This window comes from Lonchura striata, chromosome 4, assembly GCF_050655825.1.
Source record: "Lonchura striata isolate lonStrDom1 chromosome 4, ASM5065582v1, whole genome shotgun sequence".
Taxonomy (NCBI): Eukaryota; Metazoa; Chordata; class Aves; order Passeriformes; family Estrildidae; genus Lonchura; species Lonchura striata.
This window is the reverse complement of record NC_140706.1, coordinates 2109694-2127632: the sequence shown is the minus strand read 5'-3', so window position 1 is coordinate 2127632 and position 17939 is coordinate 2109694. Positions and strand designations below refer to the sequence as shown.

Sequence of the window (17939 nt, the reverse complement as noted above, 5' to 3'; positions counted from 1 at the left end):
GCTTCCCTCTTCTCTCTCCAGATGTTTCCCCCTTCTCTTTGTATCTCCAGGTGCTTCCTTCTTCCCTCTTTCTCTCTCCTGGAGTTCCAGGTGCTTCCCTTTCCCCCTCACCTGTGCCTGCAGCTCCCAGGACTCCATCCAGGCAGCCCAGGAGTGTTTCCTTCTCCCTGCCCTGCTTTTCCACAGTGGATTCCTGGTTTCTTTCCCCAGGGATTTATCTGTCTGCTCCAGTATTCCCTGTCTCCTTACCTTTGTCCTCACCTGCAGATGTTTCTCCTGCCAGGCTCTCTGGGTGTGGGGCAGGGAAGAGGGGAATGGGACACTCTGGAGCACTGGGCCATCCCCTCCTGTCGGAATTTGTGGTATTGATGATTCTGAGGTTGTAGAAAGTCTCTGTCTTTCTGCCCCATTGCCAAAGAAGAAGCCATAATTGGTCTGTGCTGGTTCCAAGGTTGTTTATTCTGTTTATCTCTAACATGTTCTGCTGCCCTGCCCAGCTCTGTCCTGCAGGGCAGCGTGTGGGGCTCTGCCCTCAGTGGGTTGTTACAAACATTAAATACCAGAAACTCCCTGGGCTGCATTTACAATAACGTGCCAATATCTGTCACCTACGTTGGACAGCGTGTCCCCAGCCTGAACCAACAGAAAAATGCCAACACCACAGTGAGACATGGAGGGCATGAAGAAGGAGAAAAAGGACAAGGCACACCCAATTTCCTCCAGCTTGTCCCCTTTGGACCCCTAATCTAGAATCCTAAAATTTTACTTTTGCACCTGTGCCACACTTAATTATTACTCATATCAAACACTCAGAGCTGGTAATTGATCCTGTAAGATTGCAAACTCTTTTCCATGGCCAGAGATCACAGCCAGTGTCTCTGGGGGCTCTGTCCAGGGGAGTTCTGACCCCTGCCAGGGTCCCAGGGCAGCCAGAGGGAAGCTCTGGATTCCCACACCCTCCCATCCCAGATGATATCCATTGGATTTGGGAGATCCTTGAGGGGAAAATAATTTCCTGAGAGCTGTTGTGGGGTCTCTCCAGACTTGTGGGGTCCCCTCACCTGCTGTGCTTGCCCACAGGAAGCCAAGGATGCCCTGGAGGCCAAGGAAAGGTACATGGAGGAGATGGCAGACACGGCGGACGCCATCGAGATGGCCACGCTGGACAAGGAGATGGCCGAGGAGCGGGCAGAGTCCCTGCAGCAGGAGGTGGATTCCCTCAAGGAGAAGGTGGAATACCTCACCATGGACCTGGAGATCCTCAAGCACGAGATCGAGGAGAAAGGTGGGAAGGGAGAGGGACTTTGGCCTTGGAGAATGGGGAAGGGGGTGGGGTTAGGTGGGATATTGGGAAGGAATTCTTCTCTGTGAGGGTCCTGAGGTCCTGGAATGAATTTTTCCAGAGAAGCTGTGGCTGTTTTATCCCTGGAAGTGTCCAAAGCCAGGTTGGATGGGGCTTGGAGCAACCTGGATAGTGGGAGGTGTTCCTGCCCATGTCAGGAGGTGGGAATGGGTGGGATTTAAGGTTCCCCCCACCCAAACCAGTTTGGGATTTTGGGATTCTGATTCTTCCCTTCCTCCACAGGCTCCGATGGAGCAGCATCCAGCTACCAGGTCAAACAGCTGGAGGAGCAGAATGCCAGGCTCAAGGAAGCTCTGGTCAGGTGAGAGCCCACCTCTGCTTCCCCAGATTCCTTCCAAGGCCTCTCGTGATTCCAGTCTTTCTCTGGAGCAGCCTGTGTCATTCCTGCTGATAGCTCTGGGATCTTTGCCAAGCTCTTAAAGCATCCACAGGGAAGGGAGAGTCCCTTGTCACAGGGGATCGGTGGGGACGGGGACAGTGACACTCCAGGCCATTCCCATGCCTCATTCCCTATGGATGTGGTGCTCAGTATCCCAGCACTGTTCTCCCAGACTCTGCCCAGCCCTGGATGATCCCACCTTCCATGGCCTGGGGGCTTTTTATTTGGGAATCCACAGCCAAGAAGTTCAGGTGGGAGCCATCCCTTGGTGTGAATGAGCTGAATTTTGGGAATGTTGCAGGGAGGGGCAGATGGGGATGGATGAGCTCCGTTATCCTGGCTGGAGCGGGCAGGGGCTTTTGGGAGGGAGCTGGTGCTCCTCGGCTGGCCCTGATGGGACCTGTGGCTGTCCCAGGATGAGGGATTTGTCTGCCTCGGAGAAGCAGGAGCACGTGAAGCTCCAGAAGCAGATGGAGAAGAAGAACACGGAGCTGGAGTCGCTGCGGCAGCAGCGGGAGAAGCTGCAGGAGGAGGTGAAGCAGGCGGAGAAGACGGTGGATGAGCTCAAGGAGCAGGTGAGGGACAAGTGGGATGGGATATTTGGGACTGTTTGTGGAAATTCGGGGCAGTTTGGGGACATCTGGGGCATTGAGACTCCTGGAGAGCCACGTGCAGTGATCCCGCTGCAGGAACCAACACTCCTGGTGCCATATTCCCTAATTCCAAACCCTGATCCAGCAGCAGGGAAGAGCTGGGCTCTGCCTGGAGGTGGAGGAGTCCTGGAGCAGCGATGGATCGGGATGTAGGGATGGATCGGGATGTGTGTCCTGGTTAGGGATGGATTGGGATGTAGGGATGGACTGGGATGTGTGTCCTGGTTAGGGATGGATCAGGATGCGTGTCCTGGAGGAGGAATGGATTGGGATGTAGGGATGGATGGGGATGTGTGTCCCGGTTAGGGATGGATTGGGATGTAGGGATGGATGGGGATGTGTGTCCTGGGGCAGGGATGGATTGGGATGTAGGGATGGATTGGGATGTGTGTCCTGGGGCAGGGATGGATTGGGATGTAGGGATGGATTGGGATGTGTGTCCTGGGGCAGGGATGGATTGGGATGTGTGTCCTGGAGCTGGGATGGATCAGGATGTGTGTCCTGGCCGGGATGGATCGGGATGTGTGTCCTGGTTAGGGATGGATTGCGATGTAGGGATGGATTGGGATGTGTGTCCTGGTTAGGGATGGATAGGGATGTAGGGATGGACTGGGATGTGTGTCCTGGTTATGGATGGATCAGGACGTGTGTCCTGGAGCAGGGATGGATCGGGATGTGTGTCCTGGAGCAGGGATGGATTGGGATGTGTGTCCTGGTTAGGGATGGATTGGGATGTAGGGATGGACTGGGATGTGTGTCCTGGTTAGGGATGGATCAGGATGTCTGTCTTGGAGCAGGGATGGATCGGGATGTAGGGATGGATTGGGATGTGTGTCCTGGTTAGGGATGGATCAGGATGTCTGTCTTGGAGCAGGGATGGATCGGGATGTAGGGATGGATTGGGATGTGTGTCCTGGTTAGGGATGGATCAGGATGTGTGTCCTGGAGCAGGGATGGATCAGGATGTGTGTCCTGGAGCAGGGATGGATTGGGATGTGTGTCCTGGAGCAGGGATGGATCAGGATGTGTGTCCTGGAGCAGGGATGGATTGGGATGTGTGTCCTGGAGCAGGGATGGATCAGGATGTGTGTCCTGGAGCAGGGATGGATCAGGATGTGTGTCCTGGAGCAGGGATGGATTGGGATGTGTGTCCTGGAGCAGGGATGGATCAGGATGTGTGTCCTGGAGCAGGGATGGATTGGGATGTGTGTCCTGGAGCAGGAATGGATCAGGATGTGTGTCCTGGCAGGTGGACGCAGCGCTGGGTGCTGAGGAGATGGTGGAGACTCTGACCGAGAGAAACCTGGATCTGGAGGAGAAGGTCCGGGAGCTGCGGGAGACCGTCGGGGACCTGGTAAGGCAGAATTCCCTGGGACAACAGCTGCTCCAGAGGGTTGGGCAGCTGCCATGATGGAACCAGATGGATTTGGGGAAGCTCTCCAGAGTGCCAGGCCTCCTCCGCGCCACGCCGCGTGACTTTGTCCCCACGGTGCCACCTCCCTGCAGGAAGCCATGAACGAGATGAACGACGAGCTGCAGGAGAACGCCCGGGAGACGGAGCTGGAGCTGCGGGAGCAGCTGGACATGGCCACGGCGCGCGTGCGCGAGGCCGAGAAGCGCGTGGAGGCCGCGCAGGAGACCGTGGCCGACTACCAGCAGACCATCAAAAAGTACCGCGAGCTCACGGCTCACCTGCAGGTGAGGCTCCTGGGGACACCTCCAGCTCCTCCTGGAGCTCACCTGGTGGCCAGGAGAGCCAGAGGGAGCATCCCTTGGGAATGTCCTGGGCACCACAGGACACAACTCGGGGCTGAGGGGTTCCTCGTGGAGCTTCCATTGGTGTCAGAATCCGTGGTATTGATGATTCTGAGGTTGTAGAAAGTCTCTGTCTTTCTGCCCCATTGCCAAAGAAGAAGCCATAATTGGTCTGTGCTGGTTTCCAGGTTGTTTATTCTGTTTCTCTCTCACATGTTCTGCTGCCCTGCCCAGCTCTGTCCTGCAGGGCAGCGTGTGGGGCTCTGCCCTCAGTGGGATGTGACAAACATTAAATACCAGAAACTCCCTGGGCTGGATTTACAATAACATGCCAATATCTGTCACCTACGTTGGACAGCGTGTCCCCAGCCTGAACCAACAGAAAAATGCCAACACCACAGTGAGACATGGAGGGCATGAAGAAGGAGAAAAAGGACAAGGCACACCCAATTTCCTCCATCTTGTCCCCTTTGGACCCCTTATCTAGAATCCTAAAATTTTACTTTTGCACCCGTGCCACACTTAATTATTACTGATATCAAACACTCAGAGCTGGTAATTGATCCTGTAAGATTGCAAACTCTTTTCCATGGCCAGAGATCACAGCCAGTGTCTCTGGGGGCTCTGTCCAGGGGGGTTCCTGACCCCTGCCAGGGTGCCAGGGCAGCCAGAGGGAAGCTCTGGATTCCCACACATAGGGATCCCCCCAGTGCCTTCTGCAGGAACAGGCTTAAAGTGGCTCCAGGAGAGCTGGAGAGGGATTGGGACAAGGGTTGGAGAGACAGGACACATGGCTTCCTATTGGAAAAGTGGAGATTGAGATGAGATATTGGGAAAAAATTCTTCCCTGTAGGGGCTATCCCAGCCCTGGGCTCAGGTCTGCTGGGAAGGGAGCTGGGGAATGAACCCGTGGATATTCCTGGACTGGAACACTCTTGGTGCCTCTCCCTCCCCTCTGCCTTCGCTGGGTGCTGCACAAGGAGCCCCCCAAGGAGGAGGGGCTTGCAGGGGCTGGGAGGTCCCTGATCCCCGTGTCCCTGTGTCCCATTCCCCAGGATGTGAACCGGGAGCTGATGAGCCAGCAGGAAGCATCTGCGGAGAAGCAGCAGCAGCCGCCCCCCGAGATGTTCGACTTCAAGATCAAATTTGCAGAGACGAAAGCCCACGCCAAGGTAGGGCCAGCAGGAGACCTGGGTGGGTTTATCCATGCCCTGGGACAGGCTCCAGGGTATTCCTGGAGTTGTGGCTGTCCCTGGAAGTGTCCAAAGCCAAGCTGGACAGGGCTTGGAGCAACCTGGGCTAGTGGAAGGTGTCCCTGCCCGTGGCAAGGGGTGGAATGAGATGGGATTTAAGGTCCTTCCAACCCAAACCATTCCAGGATTTTGGAGCCCTTCTGCTTGGGAATCAGGATGGAAATGTTGTGGCTGTCCCTGGAAGTGTCCAAAGCCAAGCTGGACAGGGCTTGGAGCAACCTGGGCTAGTGGGAGGTGTCCCTGCCCGTGGCAAGGGGTGGAATGAGATGGGATTTAAGGTCCTTCCAACCCAAACCATTCCAGGATTTTGGAGCCCTTCTGCTCTGGAGTCAGGCTGGGAATGTTCATCTGGAGAAAGGAAGGCTCCAGGGAGAGCTCAGAGCCCATTCCAGAGCCTGGAGCCCCTCTGGGGCCAGGTTGGGAGAGCTGGGAATGTTCCCCTGGAGAAGGGAAAAATCCAGGGAATGCTCAGAGTGCCTGGAGGGGCTCCAGGAGAGCTGGAGAGGGACTGGGGACAAGGCCAGCAGGGACAGGACACAGGGAATGGCTCCCCACTGGAAAAGTGGAGATTTAGCTGGGATATTGGGGAAAAATTCTTCCCTCTGAGGGTGGTGAAGCCCTGGAAGGGATTTCTCAGAGAAACTCTGGCTGCCCCAGCCCTGGAAGTGCCCAAGGGTGGTGGAAGGTGTCCCTCCCCATGGCAGGAGGTGACACTGGGTGGGCTGGGAGACCCCAGACAGTCCCTGGGGCATTCTCCAAGGACCAGAATTCCAGGGTGGGTGCCCCTGAGCTGGGCTGTGCCCGGGAGGCTCAGGGGTGGCTGGGTGTCCCTCAGGCCATCGAGATGGAGCTGCGGCAGATGGAAGTGCAGCAGGCCAACCGCCACGTGTCCCTCCTCACCTCCTTCATGCCCGACAGCTTCCTGCGGCACGGCGGCGACCACGACTGCGTCCTGGTGCTCCTGCTCATCCCACGCCTCATCTGCAAGGTGGGACGGGCTGGGGAGAACCCCCCAGGCTGGCAAACAGCACCTTCTGTCCCCAGGGGAATTGGGGATTTTGAGGGTTTGCTTGTTGGAGAACTTCCCAAAGTTCTTGAGTTGCCATCAACTCCATCAGGTGGGATGTTGGGAAAATTCCTTCTGGAAAAGGTTGTCCAGGCCAGGACAGGGGTGGAGTTGCCATGCCTGGGGGGATTTAACAGCTCTGTGGCACTTGGGGACACGCTCAGTGGTGGTGCTTGGGGAGCTGTTGGACTCGATGGTCTTAAGGGACTTTTCCAACCAAAGTAATTCCATGATTCCACGATTATAAAATTGTCACAATTGGACACAAAATGAGTACACAGAGACTTGGTAAAAGAGAAACTTTTCAAAAGAGAAAAAGACCCAGTTTTATTCAAACATCTGGTATTTATAGAATTCCAAAGGTGATCGTGGATTGGAGGATGGAAATACCACCTCTCCAACGATCAATCAATCATTTCTCTCCACTTCCAGAGAAATATGCAAACTATTCCATTTATACGTGAAATCCTGTGGGAACTCCGACTCTGAAATGTGTAAACAGAAGTTTTATGAGAACTTTAAAACTTTCAAAAGAACTATAAAAGAAAATACTTTTAAAAATCAGGACAACATAAAATGGTCTGGGAGAAGGGAAGGGGAAGACGCAGCCAGGGGTGGCGACTCAGTTCAGTGCAAGGACAAGTGACTTTTTGGGGATGCAGGGGCTGTCACCCACGGCTCAGCGGGCCACAGCAGGGAAGCACGGGATGCCCTGAAGGATTTCCCTGTCTCTCCCAGGCCGAGCTGATCAGCAAACAGGCGCAGGAGAGGTTCGAGCTGAGCGAGAGCTGCGCGGAGCGGGCGGGGCTGCGCGGAGCTCCCGGGGAGCAGCTCAGCTTCGCCGCCGGCCTCGTCTATTCCCTGAGCCTGCTCCAGGCCACGCTCCACAAATACGAGCAGTGAGTGCCCGCCCCACCCTGCCCTCCCTCCGGGGTGCACGTCCAGGGGTCTGGGGAAAGGCTGCTGGGGTCGCTTTTATTGCCTTGCCATGGGGACGTTTCTCTGTGACCTTCCCTCCGTGTGTGTCTTTCCCAAGGGGTGGCGTGGGAAGGGATTTTGGGAGCTGGGCTAGGGGGGGAATAAAAAAAAAAAAAGCTCTGTGATCTCTTTCTCCCTTTCTTCATGATCTGTGTCCTTGAAGAGATCACATGGAATCTTGGGAGCTGGGCTAAGAAAAAACTCTGGGATCCCTTTCTCCATGACCTCTCTGTGTCTCTCTGAAAGGGTGACATGGGAAGGGATTTTGGAAGCCAGGCTAGAAAAAAACAGCAGGAGCCCCTTCTCTGTGACCTCTGTGTGTCCTTCCCAATGGGTGACATGGGAAGGGATTTTGGGGGCCAGGCTAGAAAAGAAGGATGGGTTCCCCTTCTCCTTCTCAAGAGGTGACACATGAAGGAATTTTAGGAGCCAGGCTACAAAGAAGCAGCAGAATCCCCTTATTCCCTTGTGAGATCCCCTTCTCCGTGACATCTCTGTGTCCCTCTCAAAGGGTGGCATGGGAAGGGATTTTGGGGGCCAGGCTAGAAAAAAAGCAATGAAATCCTTTTATTCCTTTGTGAGGATCCCCTTCTCTGTGACCTCTGTGGGTCCTTCCCAACAGGTGGCATGAGAAGGGATTTTAGGAGCCAGGCTAGAAGAAAGCAGTGGAATCCCTTTATTCCCTTATGAAGATCCTCTTCTCTGTGACCTCTGTGGGTCCTTCCCATGAGATGACACATGAAAGAATTTTGGGAGCCTAGGCTAGAAAAAACCAGCAGGATCCCCTTTTCTGTGACTTCTCTGTGTCCCTCTCAAAGGGTGACATGGGAAGGGATTTTGGGAGCCAGGCTAGAAAAGAAGGATGGGTTCCCCTTCTCCTTCTCAAGAGGTGACACATGAAGGAATTTTGGGAGCCAGGCTACAAGGAAACAGCAGGATCCCCTTATTCCCTTGTGAGATCCCCTTCTCCATGACTTCTTTGTGTCCCTCTCAAAGGGTGGCATGGGAAGGGATTTTGGGAACCAAACTAGAAAAAAGTAGTGGAATCCCTTTTATTCCCTTATGAGGATCCCCTTCTCTGTGACCTCTGTGGGTCCTTCCCATGAGATGACACGTGAAGGAATTTTGGGAGCCTAGGCTAGGAAAAACCAGCAGAGTCCCCTTCTCTGTGTCCCTCTCAAAGGGTGACATGAGAAGGGATTTTGGGAGCCAGGCTAGAAAAGAAGGATGGGTTCCCCTTCTCCTTCTCAAGAGGTGACACATGAAGGAATTTTGGGAGCCAGGCTACAAGGAAACAGCAGAATCCCCTTATTTCCTTGTGAGATCCCCTTCTCCATGACTTCTTTGTGTCCCTCTCAAAGGGTGGCATGGGAAGGGATTTTGGGAGCCAGGCTAGAAAAAAAGCAATGAAATCCTTTTATTCCTTTGTGAGGATCCCCTTCTCTGTGACCTCTGTGGGTCCTTCCCAACAGGTGGCATGAGAAGGGATTTTAGGAGCCAGGCTAGAAGAAAGCAGTGGAATCCCTTTATTCCCTTATGAAGATCCTCTTCTCTGTGACCTCTGTGGGTCCTTCCCATGAGATGACACATGAAAGAATTTTGGGAGCCTAGGCTAGAAAAAACCAGCAGGATCCCCTTTTCTGTGACTTCTCTGTGTCCCTCTCAAAGGGTGACATGAGAAGGGATTTTGGGAGCCAGGCTAGAAAAAACCAGCAGGGTCCCCTTTTCTGTGACTTCTCTGTGTCCCTCTCAAAGGGTGACATGAGAAGGGATTTTGGGAGCCTAGGCTAGAAAAAACCAGCAGGGTCCCCTTCTCTGTGTCCCTCTCAAAGGGTGACATGGGAAGGGATTTTGGGAGCCAGGCTAGAAAAGAAGGATGGGTTCCCCTTCTCCTTCTCAAGAGGTGACACACGAAGGAATTTTAGGAGCCAGGCTACAAAGAAGCAGCAGGATCCCCTTATTCCCTTGCGAGGGGTCACATCTCCATCAACCCCCTGTTGTCTCCCTGGGGAGGACCTCCAGCACCAGCCAGGTCACAGCTGTGTCCCCATCCCCAGGCCAGCAGTGCCTCAGGGCTCTGATTTCCCACGTCCTGCCCGGAGATGCCCCCAGCCCCTTGTCCCTGTGCCCTCAGGGCCCTGAACCGCTGCAGTGTGGAGGTGTACAAGAAGGTGGGGAGCCTGTACCCCGAGATGAGCGTCCACGAGCGCTCCCTGGACTTCCTGATCGAGCTGCTCCACAAGGACCAGCTGGACGAGACCGTCAACGTGGAGCCGCTCACCAAAGCCATCAAGTACTACCAGGTGGGGCAGGGCGTGGTGGCACTGGGGGCAGGTGCCACCTCACCTGTTGGACATGGGTCAGCTGGGATTGAGCTCCTTTTGGCAGCTCTTTCCTCTGGCTGTTGTCACTCAGCTGACCGTGGCTGTGTCCCCTGCTCTGTGTCCCTGGGGGACGCTGTTCTGCCACCTCACTTCCTTCCTTCCACGCTGTGGAATTAAGCACCACCAGCTATTTTGGGGCACTGTTGTTACTTCCGTTTAAAAAAAATGGCCCAAACCCTCAAAATTTGGGGTTTTTCTGAGTGTTCCCACATTGAATTTTTTTTCCATGTGGATGCTGATCCTGGCATTCCCACAGCACCTGTACAGCATCCACCTGGCTGACCAGGCTGAGGACTGCACCCTGCAGCTGGCCGACCACATCAAGGTGAGTGGGGACAACCCTTCCCTGATCCCTCTTTTCCACCTTTGTGTCCCTCAGGATCCCTGCGGGAGGGGAGATGTCCCTGCTGCCACTCCCCAGTGGTGGCACTGGGGTCAGGGAATGGTGACATGGGGACGAGAAGAGCAGGAATGGGAATGTGGAGACCCTCATGTCTCAGGGTGGGGGTTGTATCCCAGATTTCCCAAGGGGAGAACCAGCATCCTGCACCCCCTGGATAAAACCAAAACAGACCAGAAATAGCCTGACTGCCTCAGCCTGTTTCCCTGCTCCTGAAAATCCTGGGGTGGTGGCAGGGTCCATCCTGGAATTCCTGGGACTGAAGCCTCAGTGTGCCCTGGGACCCCTCCTGTCCCTGTCCCTGTCCCTGTCCCTGTCCCTGTCCCTGTCCCTGTCCCTGTCCCTGTGCTGAGGATCCCTGTGCCCACAGTTCACCCAGAGTGCCTTGGACTGCATGGGGGTGGAGGTGTGCCGGCTGCGGGCCTTCCTCCAGGTAGGATCTTCCTCCAGGTAGGATCTTCCTCCAGGTAGGATCTTCCTCCAGGTAGCACCTGCCAGGATGGCTAGGCACGTGCCACCTTCCTGCTGTCCCCATGTCCCTCTGTCTGAGATCCCTTCTTGTCCCTCTGGCTGAGGTCCTTCCCTGTCTCTCACGTCCCTCCGAGGTCCCGCTCTGTCCCTGTGTCTGTCAGAGCTCTCTCTGCCTAAGGTCCCTCTGTGTCCCTTTGTCCCTCTGTCTCTGTGTCCCTCTGAGGTCCCTCCATGTCCCTCCCTCTCCCTGTGACCTTCTGAGGTCCCTCTGTCTACAGTCCTTCTGTGTCCCCATGTCCCTCTGAGGTGCCTTTGTGTCCCCGTGTCCCTCTGTTCCTGTGTCCCTCTAAGGTCCCTCTCTGTGTCCCTCTGAGGTCCCTCTCTCTAAGGTCCCTTTGTGTCCCCGTGTCCCTCTGTTCCTGTGTCCCTCTAAGGTCCCTCTCTGTGTCCCTCTGAGGTCCCTCTCTCTAAGGTCCCTTTGTGTCCCCGTGTCCCTTGGTTCTTGTGTCCCTCTAAGGTCCCTCTCCCTGTGTCTCTCTGTGTCCCTATGTCCCTTTGGTCCCATGTCCCTCCAAAGTCCCTCTTTCTGTGTTCCTCTGAGGTTCCTCTCTAAGGTCCTTTTGTGTCCCTCTGTTCCTGTGTCCATCCAAAGTCCCTCTCTCTCCTTGTGTCCCCGTAAGGTCCCTCTCTCTAAGGTCCCTTTGTGTCCCCGTGTCCCTCTGTTCCCATGTCCCTCTAACGTCCCTCTCTCTCTCCCTGTTTCCCTCTGAGGTTCTCTCTCTCTTTAAGGTCCCTCTGTGTCCCTGTGTCCCTCGGTTCCCATGTCCCTCTAAAGTCCCTCTGTGTCCCCATGTCCCTCTAAGGCCCCTCTGTGTCCCCATGTCCCTTTGGTCCCATGTCCCTCTAACGTCCCTCTCTCTCTCCCGGTGTCCCCGTAAGGTCCCTCTCTCTAAGGTCCCTCTGTGTCCCCACATCCCTTGGTTCCCGTGTCCCTCTAAAGTCCCTCTGTGTCCCCATGTCCCTCTAAGGTCTTTCTCTGAGGTCCCTCTGTGTCCCCATGTCCCTCTGTTCCTGTGTCCCTCTAAGGTCCCTCTCTATGTCACTCTGAGGTCCCTCTCTCTGAGGTCCCTCTGTGTCCCCATGTCCCTCTGTTCCTGTGTCCCTCTAAGCCCCTCTGTCCCGTGCCCCTGTGTGTCCCCGTGTCCCTCTGAGGTCCCCATGTCCCCGTGTCCCCTCTGAGGTCCCTCTGTGTCCCCAGGCCGGGCAGGAGGCGGCCGACCTGGCCATCCTGCTCAAGGACCTGGAGACGTCCTGCAGCGACATCCGCCAGTTCTGCAAGAAGATCCGGCGCCGCATGCCGGGCACGGACGCGCCGGGAATTCCGGCGGCCCTGGGCTTCGGAGTGCAGGTGAGGGGACAGGGACACCCCTGAGGCACAGGCTGGCAGCTCTGGGATGCACTGGGCCAGCAGCAAACGCCCCAGGGAAGCTCAGGGCAGAGGGAAGTGGTGCAGGCTGAGCTGGGATCATGGAATCAGGGATCGCTTTAAGTTGGAAAATCCCTCAGAGATCCCTGAGTCCAACCACATCCCCAGCACTGCCAAGGCCATCGCTGACCTTGTCCCCAAGTGCCACATCCACGTGGATGTTAAATCCTCCCAGGGATGGGGACTTGCCCCTGTCCCTGTGCCAGGGTGGGACAGCCCTTCCCAGGAGGAATTCTCCCAACATCCAACCTGGCCCTCTCCTCTTGTCCCTGTTCCCTGGGATGAGATCCCAAATCCATCCCCCCCTGGCTGTCCCCTCCTGTCAGGAGCTGTGCAGAGCCACAAGGTCCCCCCTGATCCCCCTTTTCTCCAGGCTGAGCACCTTCCCAGCTCCCTCAGCCCTCCTGGTGCTCCTCCCTGGGCACGATGGATGTGACATCTGAATTTCACATTCCCATCTCGGGTGGAGACCTGGATTCACAGCCAGGACCCGTTTCCCTCCATCTTGCCGTCATTTCCCCCGATCCCAGTGAGGATTCCAGGAGCCCGCGTGTCCGTGCCATCCCCGCTGATCCCGCTGTGCCCTGCCAGGTGTCGGACACGCTGCTGGAGTGCCGGAAGCACCTGACGTGGGTGGTGGCCGTGCTGCAGGAGGTGGCGGCGGCCGGGGCGCAGCTGATCGCGCCGCTGGCCGAGAACGAGGGGCTGCCGGCCCCGCGCCTCGAGGAGCTGGCCTTCAAAGTCAGCGAGCAGGTGGGCACCCTTCTCCATCCTGGGGGCACCCTTCTCCATCCCAGGTGGGACATCCTTCCCACCATCCCAGGTGGGGCATCCTTCACCAGTCCCAGGTGGAAAATGCTTCCCACCAGTCCCAGGTGGGGCATCCTTCACCATTCCCAGGTGGGACACCATTCACCATCCCAGGTGGGGTGTCCTTCCCACCATTCCCAAATGGGCTGTCCTTCACCATCCCAGGTGGAAAATCCTTCCCACAATTCCCAGGTGGGACACCCTCCCCACCATTCCCAGGTGAAAAATCCTTCCCACCATCCCAGGTGGGGCATCCTTCACCATCCCAGGTGGGACACCCTTCACCATCCCAGGTGGGGCATCCTTCACCATCATAGATGGAAAATCCTTCCCACTATTCCCAGGTGGGACACCATTCACCATCCCAGGTGGGGTGTCCTTCCCACCATTCCCAAATGGGCTGTCCTTCACCATCCCAGGTGGAAAATCCTTCCCACAATTCCCAGGTGGGACACCCTCCCCACCATCATAGATGGAAAATCTTTACCACCATTCCCAGGTGGGACACTGTTCACCATTCCCAGGTGGGACACCCTCCCCACCATTCCCAGGTGGGGTGTCCTTCACCATCCCAGGTGGGGTGTCCTTCCCACCATCCCAGGTGGGGTGTCCTTCACCATCCCAGGTGGGGCATCCTTCACCATCATAGGTGGAAAATCCTTCCCACCATTCCCAGGTGGGAAAAAACATCAGTGGGACATTTTAAATATCAGAGGGACACCCTCAAATATCAGAGGAACATCCTTAAATATCAGAGGGACACCCTTAAATATCAGTAGGACACCCTTAAATATCAGAGGAACATCTTAAACATCAGTGGGACATTTTAAACATCAGAGGGACACCCTTAAACATCAGAGGGACATCCTTAAATATCAGTGGGACATTTTAAACATCAGTGAGACACGCTTAAATATCAGAGGGACACCCTTAGATATCAGAGGAATATCTTTAAATATCAGAGGAACATCTTAAACATCAGTGGGACATTTTAAATATCAGAGGGACACCCTCAAATATCAGAGAGACATCCTAAAATATCAGAGGAACATCCTTAAATATCAGAGGAACATCTTAAACATCAGTGGGACACGCTTAAATATCAGATGAACATCCTTAAATATCAGAGGAACATCTTTAAATATCAGAGGAACATCCTTAACCATCAGTGGGACACCCTTAACCATCAGAGGGGAACGCCAGTTGTGGGATGTGGGTCAGGGGCTGTGAGCCCAGCCCAGGGCCACCAGCCAGGTCCTCCCTGTCCTTCCCAGATTTATGGCTCCCAGGGCATCAACCCCTACGAGTGCCTGCGCCAGTCCTGCAGCATCCTCATGGCCACCATGAACAAGATGGCCACGGCCATGCAGGAGGGCGAGTACGACGCCGACCGCCCGCAGAGCAAGGTGGGTTGGGCCCTCTTCTGTCACCACCCACGTCACCAGGAGGCTGTGGGTGACCAGCACGGGGAGCTGGGCAGCTGCAGTTTCTGGGATTCTTCCTAAAATCCCGATTGTCCCGCTGGTCCAGCCCACGCCGCCAGCAGAGCTCCGGGCGGCTGCGCTCCGGGCGGAGATCACGGATGCGGAGGGTCTGGGGCTGAAGCTGGAGGACAGGGAGACGGTCATCAAGGAGCTGAAGAAGTCCCTCAAGATCAAGGTGAGGTGTTCCTCACTGATCCCTGCCTTCCTGGCTCCTCCACACCCAGCCCTGCCTGTCCCTCACCATCCCTCCTGTCCCTCACCATCTCTCCTGTCCCTCACCATCCCTGCCTGTCCCTCACCATCTCTCCTGTCCCTCACCCATCTCTCCTGTCCCTCACCCATCCCTGCCTGTCCCTCACCATCCCTGCCTGTCCCTCACCATCTCTCCTGTCCCTCACCCATCCCTCCTGTTCCTCACCCATCCCTCCTGTCCCTCACCCATCCCTGCCTGTCCCTCACCCATCTCTCCTGTCCCTCACCATCCCTGCCTGTCCCTCACCATCCCTCCTGTCCCTCACCCATCTCTCCTGTCCCTCACCATCCCTCACCCATCTCTCCTGTCCCTCACCCATCCCTGCCTGTCCCTCACCCATCTCTCCTGTCCCTCACCATCCCTCACCATCCCTGCCTTCCTGGCTGCTGTGGGATTCACCTCCACACTCCTGGTGATTTCTCCCTATGGAGATGCTGATCCCAAGCCCCATCCAGATCTCCTGGGGGTGTTTTTCCCATGGGCAGGGAGGTGCTGCCATCCACATCTTGCCCCCACCGTGTTCTGGGGTGCACAGGGTGGGAGCTGGGCATTGTTCCAGGTTCCAGCCATGAGTGCTGGTGATCTGGGGAGCTGATCTGGGTTCCAACTGTGCGTGCTGGTGATTTGGGGGTTCTGGGGAGCTGATCTGGGTTCCAGCTGTTGGTGCTGGTGATTTGGGGAGCTGATCTGGGTTCCAACTGTGCGTGCTGGTGATTTGGGGGCTCTGAGGAGCTGATCTGGGTTCCAGCTGTGGGTGCTGGTGATCTGGGGGCTCCCCCAGCTCCCCCAGCTCCCTGCTTCCCTCCCTGCTGCCCCAGGGCGAGGAGCTCAGCGAGGCCAACGTGCGGCTCAGCCTGCTGGAGAAGAAGCTGGACAGCGCCTCCAAGGACGCCGATGACCGCGTGGAAAAGATCCAGACCAAGCTGGATGAGACCCAGACCCTGCTCAAAAAGAAGGAGAAGTGAGTTTGGAATGGGGCTGGGGGTGTGGAGCTCGTCCAGAGGAAGCCACGGAGCTGCTCCAAGAGCTGGATTCCCTCCCCTTGGAGCTAGGCTGGGACAGCTGGGAATGTCCACTTGGAGAAGGGAAGAAAAGGGGCTCCAGGAGAGCTGGAGAGGGACTGGGAGCAAGGGATGGAGGGACAGGAGAAGGGGTCCTGGACAAGCAGCATCCGTGGCCTCACACATCCCTCTGTGTGCGTTCCCCAGGGAGTTTGAGGAGACCATGGACGCTCTCCAGGCTGACATTGACCAGCTGGAGTCGGAGAAGGTGGAGCTGAAGCAGCGCCTGAACAACCAGTCCAAGAGAACCATCGAGGGGCTGCGGGGCGCGCCGGCCTCGGGCGTGGCCTCCATCGTGTCAGGCATCGCTGGAGGTGAGGGACACGGCTGGGACGGGGCTGGCGTGTCCTCCTGGGCTCCACAACTGCTCCACAGCAGCTCCAGGCCTGCTGTGTGACCCGGAATTTGGGAATGGTGCTGTTCCCACAGCAGCTCCAGGCCTGCTGCGTGACTCGGAATTTGGGAATGGTGCTGTTCCCACAGCAGCTCCTGCCTCTGCCACATTCCCATCCCAGGGATGTTGCTGGCACATTGTGGTTCCCAAAGGAGCAGGAGCAGCCTGGGAGCTCCGTGCCGAGCCCCTGGCTCTGGGGGAGCATTGCAGGGACCCTGCCTGGGTCACTCCCAGCTGCTGGGAATGGGGTCAGCCCCAGCTGTGGCCGTGGGAGCCCGGAGCTGCTCCATCCACAGCTCCTCTCCCGCCCAATCCGGGGCTTTAATCCTGATTTTTCTTGTCTCTCAAACCCTCTCCCTGTGCTGCAGAGGAACAGCAGCGAGGTATGGACATGGCATGCAGGCACAGGGCATGGGGGGAGGTGAGATCCCAGGACACCCAAACCCTGGGACGCAGCGGCTCCGTTTGGGAGCCGGGGAAGGATCCGGGCCCTGCTCGGATGCTGCCGGCCCTGGTGGCTCCAGGGGGGTTGGGAAGGGAGGGATGAGCATGGAACCGTGATGGATGTGGGGAGGGGTGACCCCCGGCTGACGGCAGCGCCCTCCGCAGGCGGCGGTGCCGGGCAGGTGCCGGGAGGCGGCTCCGGCCCCGTGCAGGTGAAGGATTCGCCGCTGCTGCTGCAGCAGATCGACGCCCTGCAGCTCTCCCTGAAGCACCTCAAGAACGAGAACAACCTGCTCAAGGTCGGCGGGGAATGGCGTGGGATCCCCGTGGGGTGGGATCCATGTGGGGTGGGATCCCTTTGGGGTAGGATCCCCATGGGATGGGATGTGATCTCTGTGGGATGGGATGGGATGGGATGGGATGGGATGGGATGGGATGGGATGGGATGGGATGGGATGGGATGGGATGGGATGGGATGGGATGGGATCCATGTGGGATGGAATCCATGTGGGATAGGATCCATGTGGGATGGGATTTGGGTGGGATGGGATCCATGTGGGATGGGATCCATGTGGGATGGGATGTGATCCCTGCAGGATGGGATCCCCATGTGATGTGATCCCCGTGGGATGGAATCCCTGTGGGATGTGATCCCCATGGGATGTGACTCCCATGGGATGGGATCCATGTGGGATGTGATCCCTGTGGGATGTGTTTCGGGTAGGATGTGATCCATGTGGGATGGGATCCCCATTGGATGGGATCCATGTGGGATGGGATCCCTGCAGGGTGTGATCCCTGTGGGATGGGATCTGGTTTGGATGGGATTTCCATGTGATGTGATCCCCGTGGGATGGGATTCCCGTGTGATGTGATCCCCGTGGGATGGGATCCCTGCAGGGTGTGATCCCTGTGGGATGTGATCCCAAGGATAGGATCCCCGTGGGATACGGGATGAGCTGGAGAGCCCGCTCTCATCTGGCGTGCTGCAGGGGAAGGGGCTGCGAGCGGGCTCAGCGCTGCCAGCTGGGACTGCTGCTGGAACTGGGCGCGCTGCTCGTGCCCCTCTTGGCCGATACCACTGCCACAACCTGATCGATCCATCGACTGATCGATTAACGAACCCCCCACGGTGCACAGCAGCAGATAATCCAATTAACCAACCACTCCCACGAATATTAATTCACGGACTGGTCGGAGCACCTCACCAACAGCTCCCAAACCCAACCAGCCCCTCGGGGACTGTCCTGCTCCCACCCCTGCTGTCCTCAGCAGCGTTTTACCCTCGCTTTTCTCATTTTTCCC

The 17939-nt window shown here is 56.7% G+C and overlaps 1 protein-coding gene across 6 annotated transcripts in view; it reads left to right on the top strand.

Annotated features, from left to right (window-relative positions):
• The window catches only part of DCTN1 (dynactin subunit 1), a 60840-nt gene that overhangs the window by 39380 nt on the left and 3521 nt on the right, over positions 1 to 17939 (top strand). For 5 of the 6 annotated variants that reach the window (XR_014954585.1, XM_085577408.1, XM_085577407.1 and 2 more), the window contains 18 exons: positions 1081 to 1285; positions 1586 to 1664; positions 2158 to 2317; positions 3645 to 3749; positions 3902 to 4093; positions 5206 to 5322; positions 6239 to 6391; positions 7208 to 7368; positions 9582 to 9750; positions 10088 to 10156; positions 10602 to 10664; positions 11961 to 12110; positions 12780 to 12941; positions 14273 to 14404; positions 14529 to 14657; positions 15554 to 15696; positions 15944 to 16110; positions 16800 to 16933. Coding sequence is in view for 5 of the 6 variants with exons in the window: in XM_085577408.1 (XP_085433534.1) it covers positions 1081 to 1285; positions 1586 to 1664; positions 2158 to 2317; positions 3645 to 3749; positions 3902 to 4093; positions 5206 to 5322; positions 6239 to 6391; positions 7208 to 7368; positions 9582 to 9750; positions 10088 to 10156; positions 10602 to 10664; positions 11961 to 12110; positions 12780 to 12941; positions 14273 to 14404; positions 14529 to 14657; positions 15554 to 15696; positions 15944 to 16110; positions 16800 to 16933 (2490 nt within the window). In the remaining variant the exon portion in view is untranslated. Of the gene's footprint in view, positions 1 to 1080; positions 1286 to 1585; positions 1665 to 2157; positions 2318 to 3644; positions 3750 to 3901; positions 4094 to 5205; positions 5323 to 6238; positions 6392 to 7207; positions 7369 to 9581; positions 9751 to 10087; positions 10157 to 10601; positions 10665 to 11960; positions 12111 to 12779; positions 12942 to 14272; positions 14405 to 14528; positions 14658 to 15553; positions 15697 to 15943; positions 16111 to 16558; positions 16574 to 16799; positions 16934 to 17939 lie in introns of all 6 variants that reach the window. The other variant, XM_077782677.2, reaches the window with a different exon arrangement.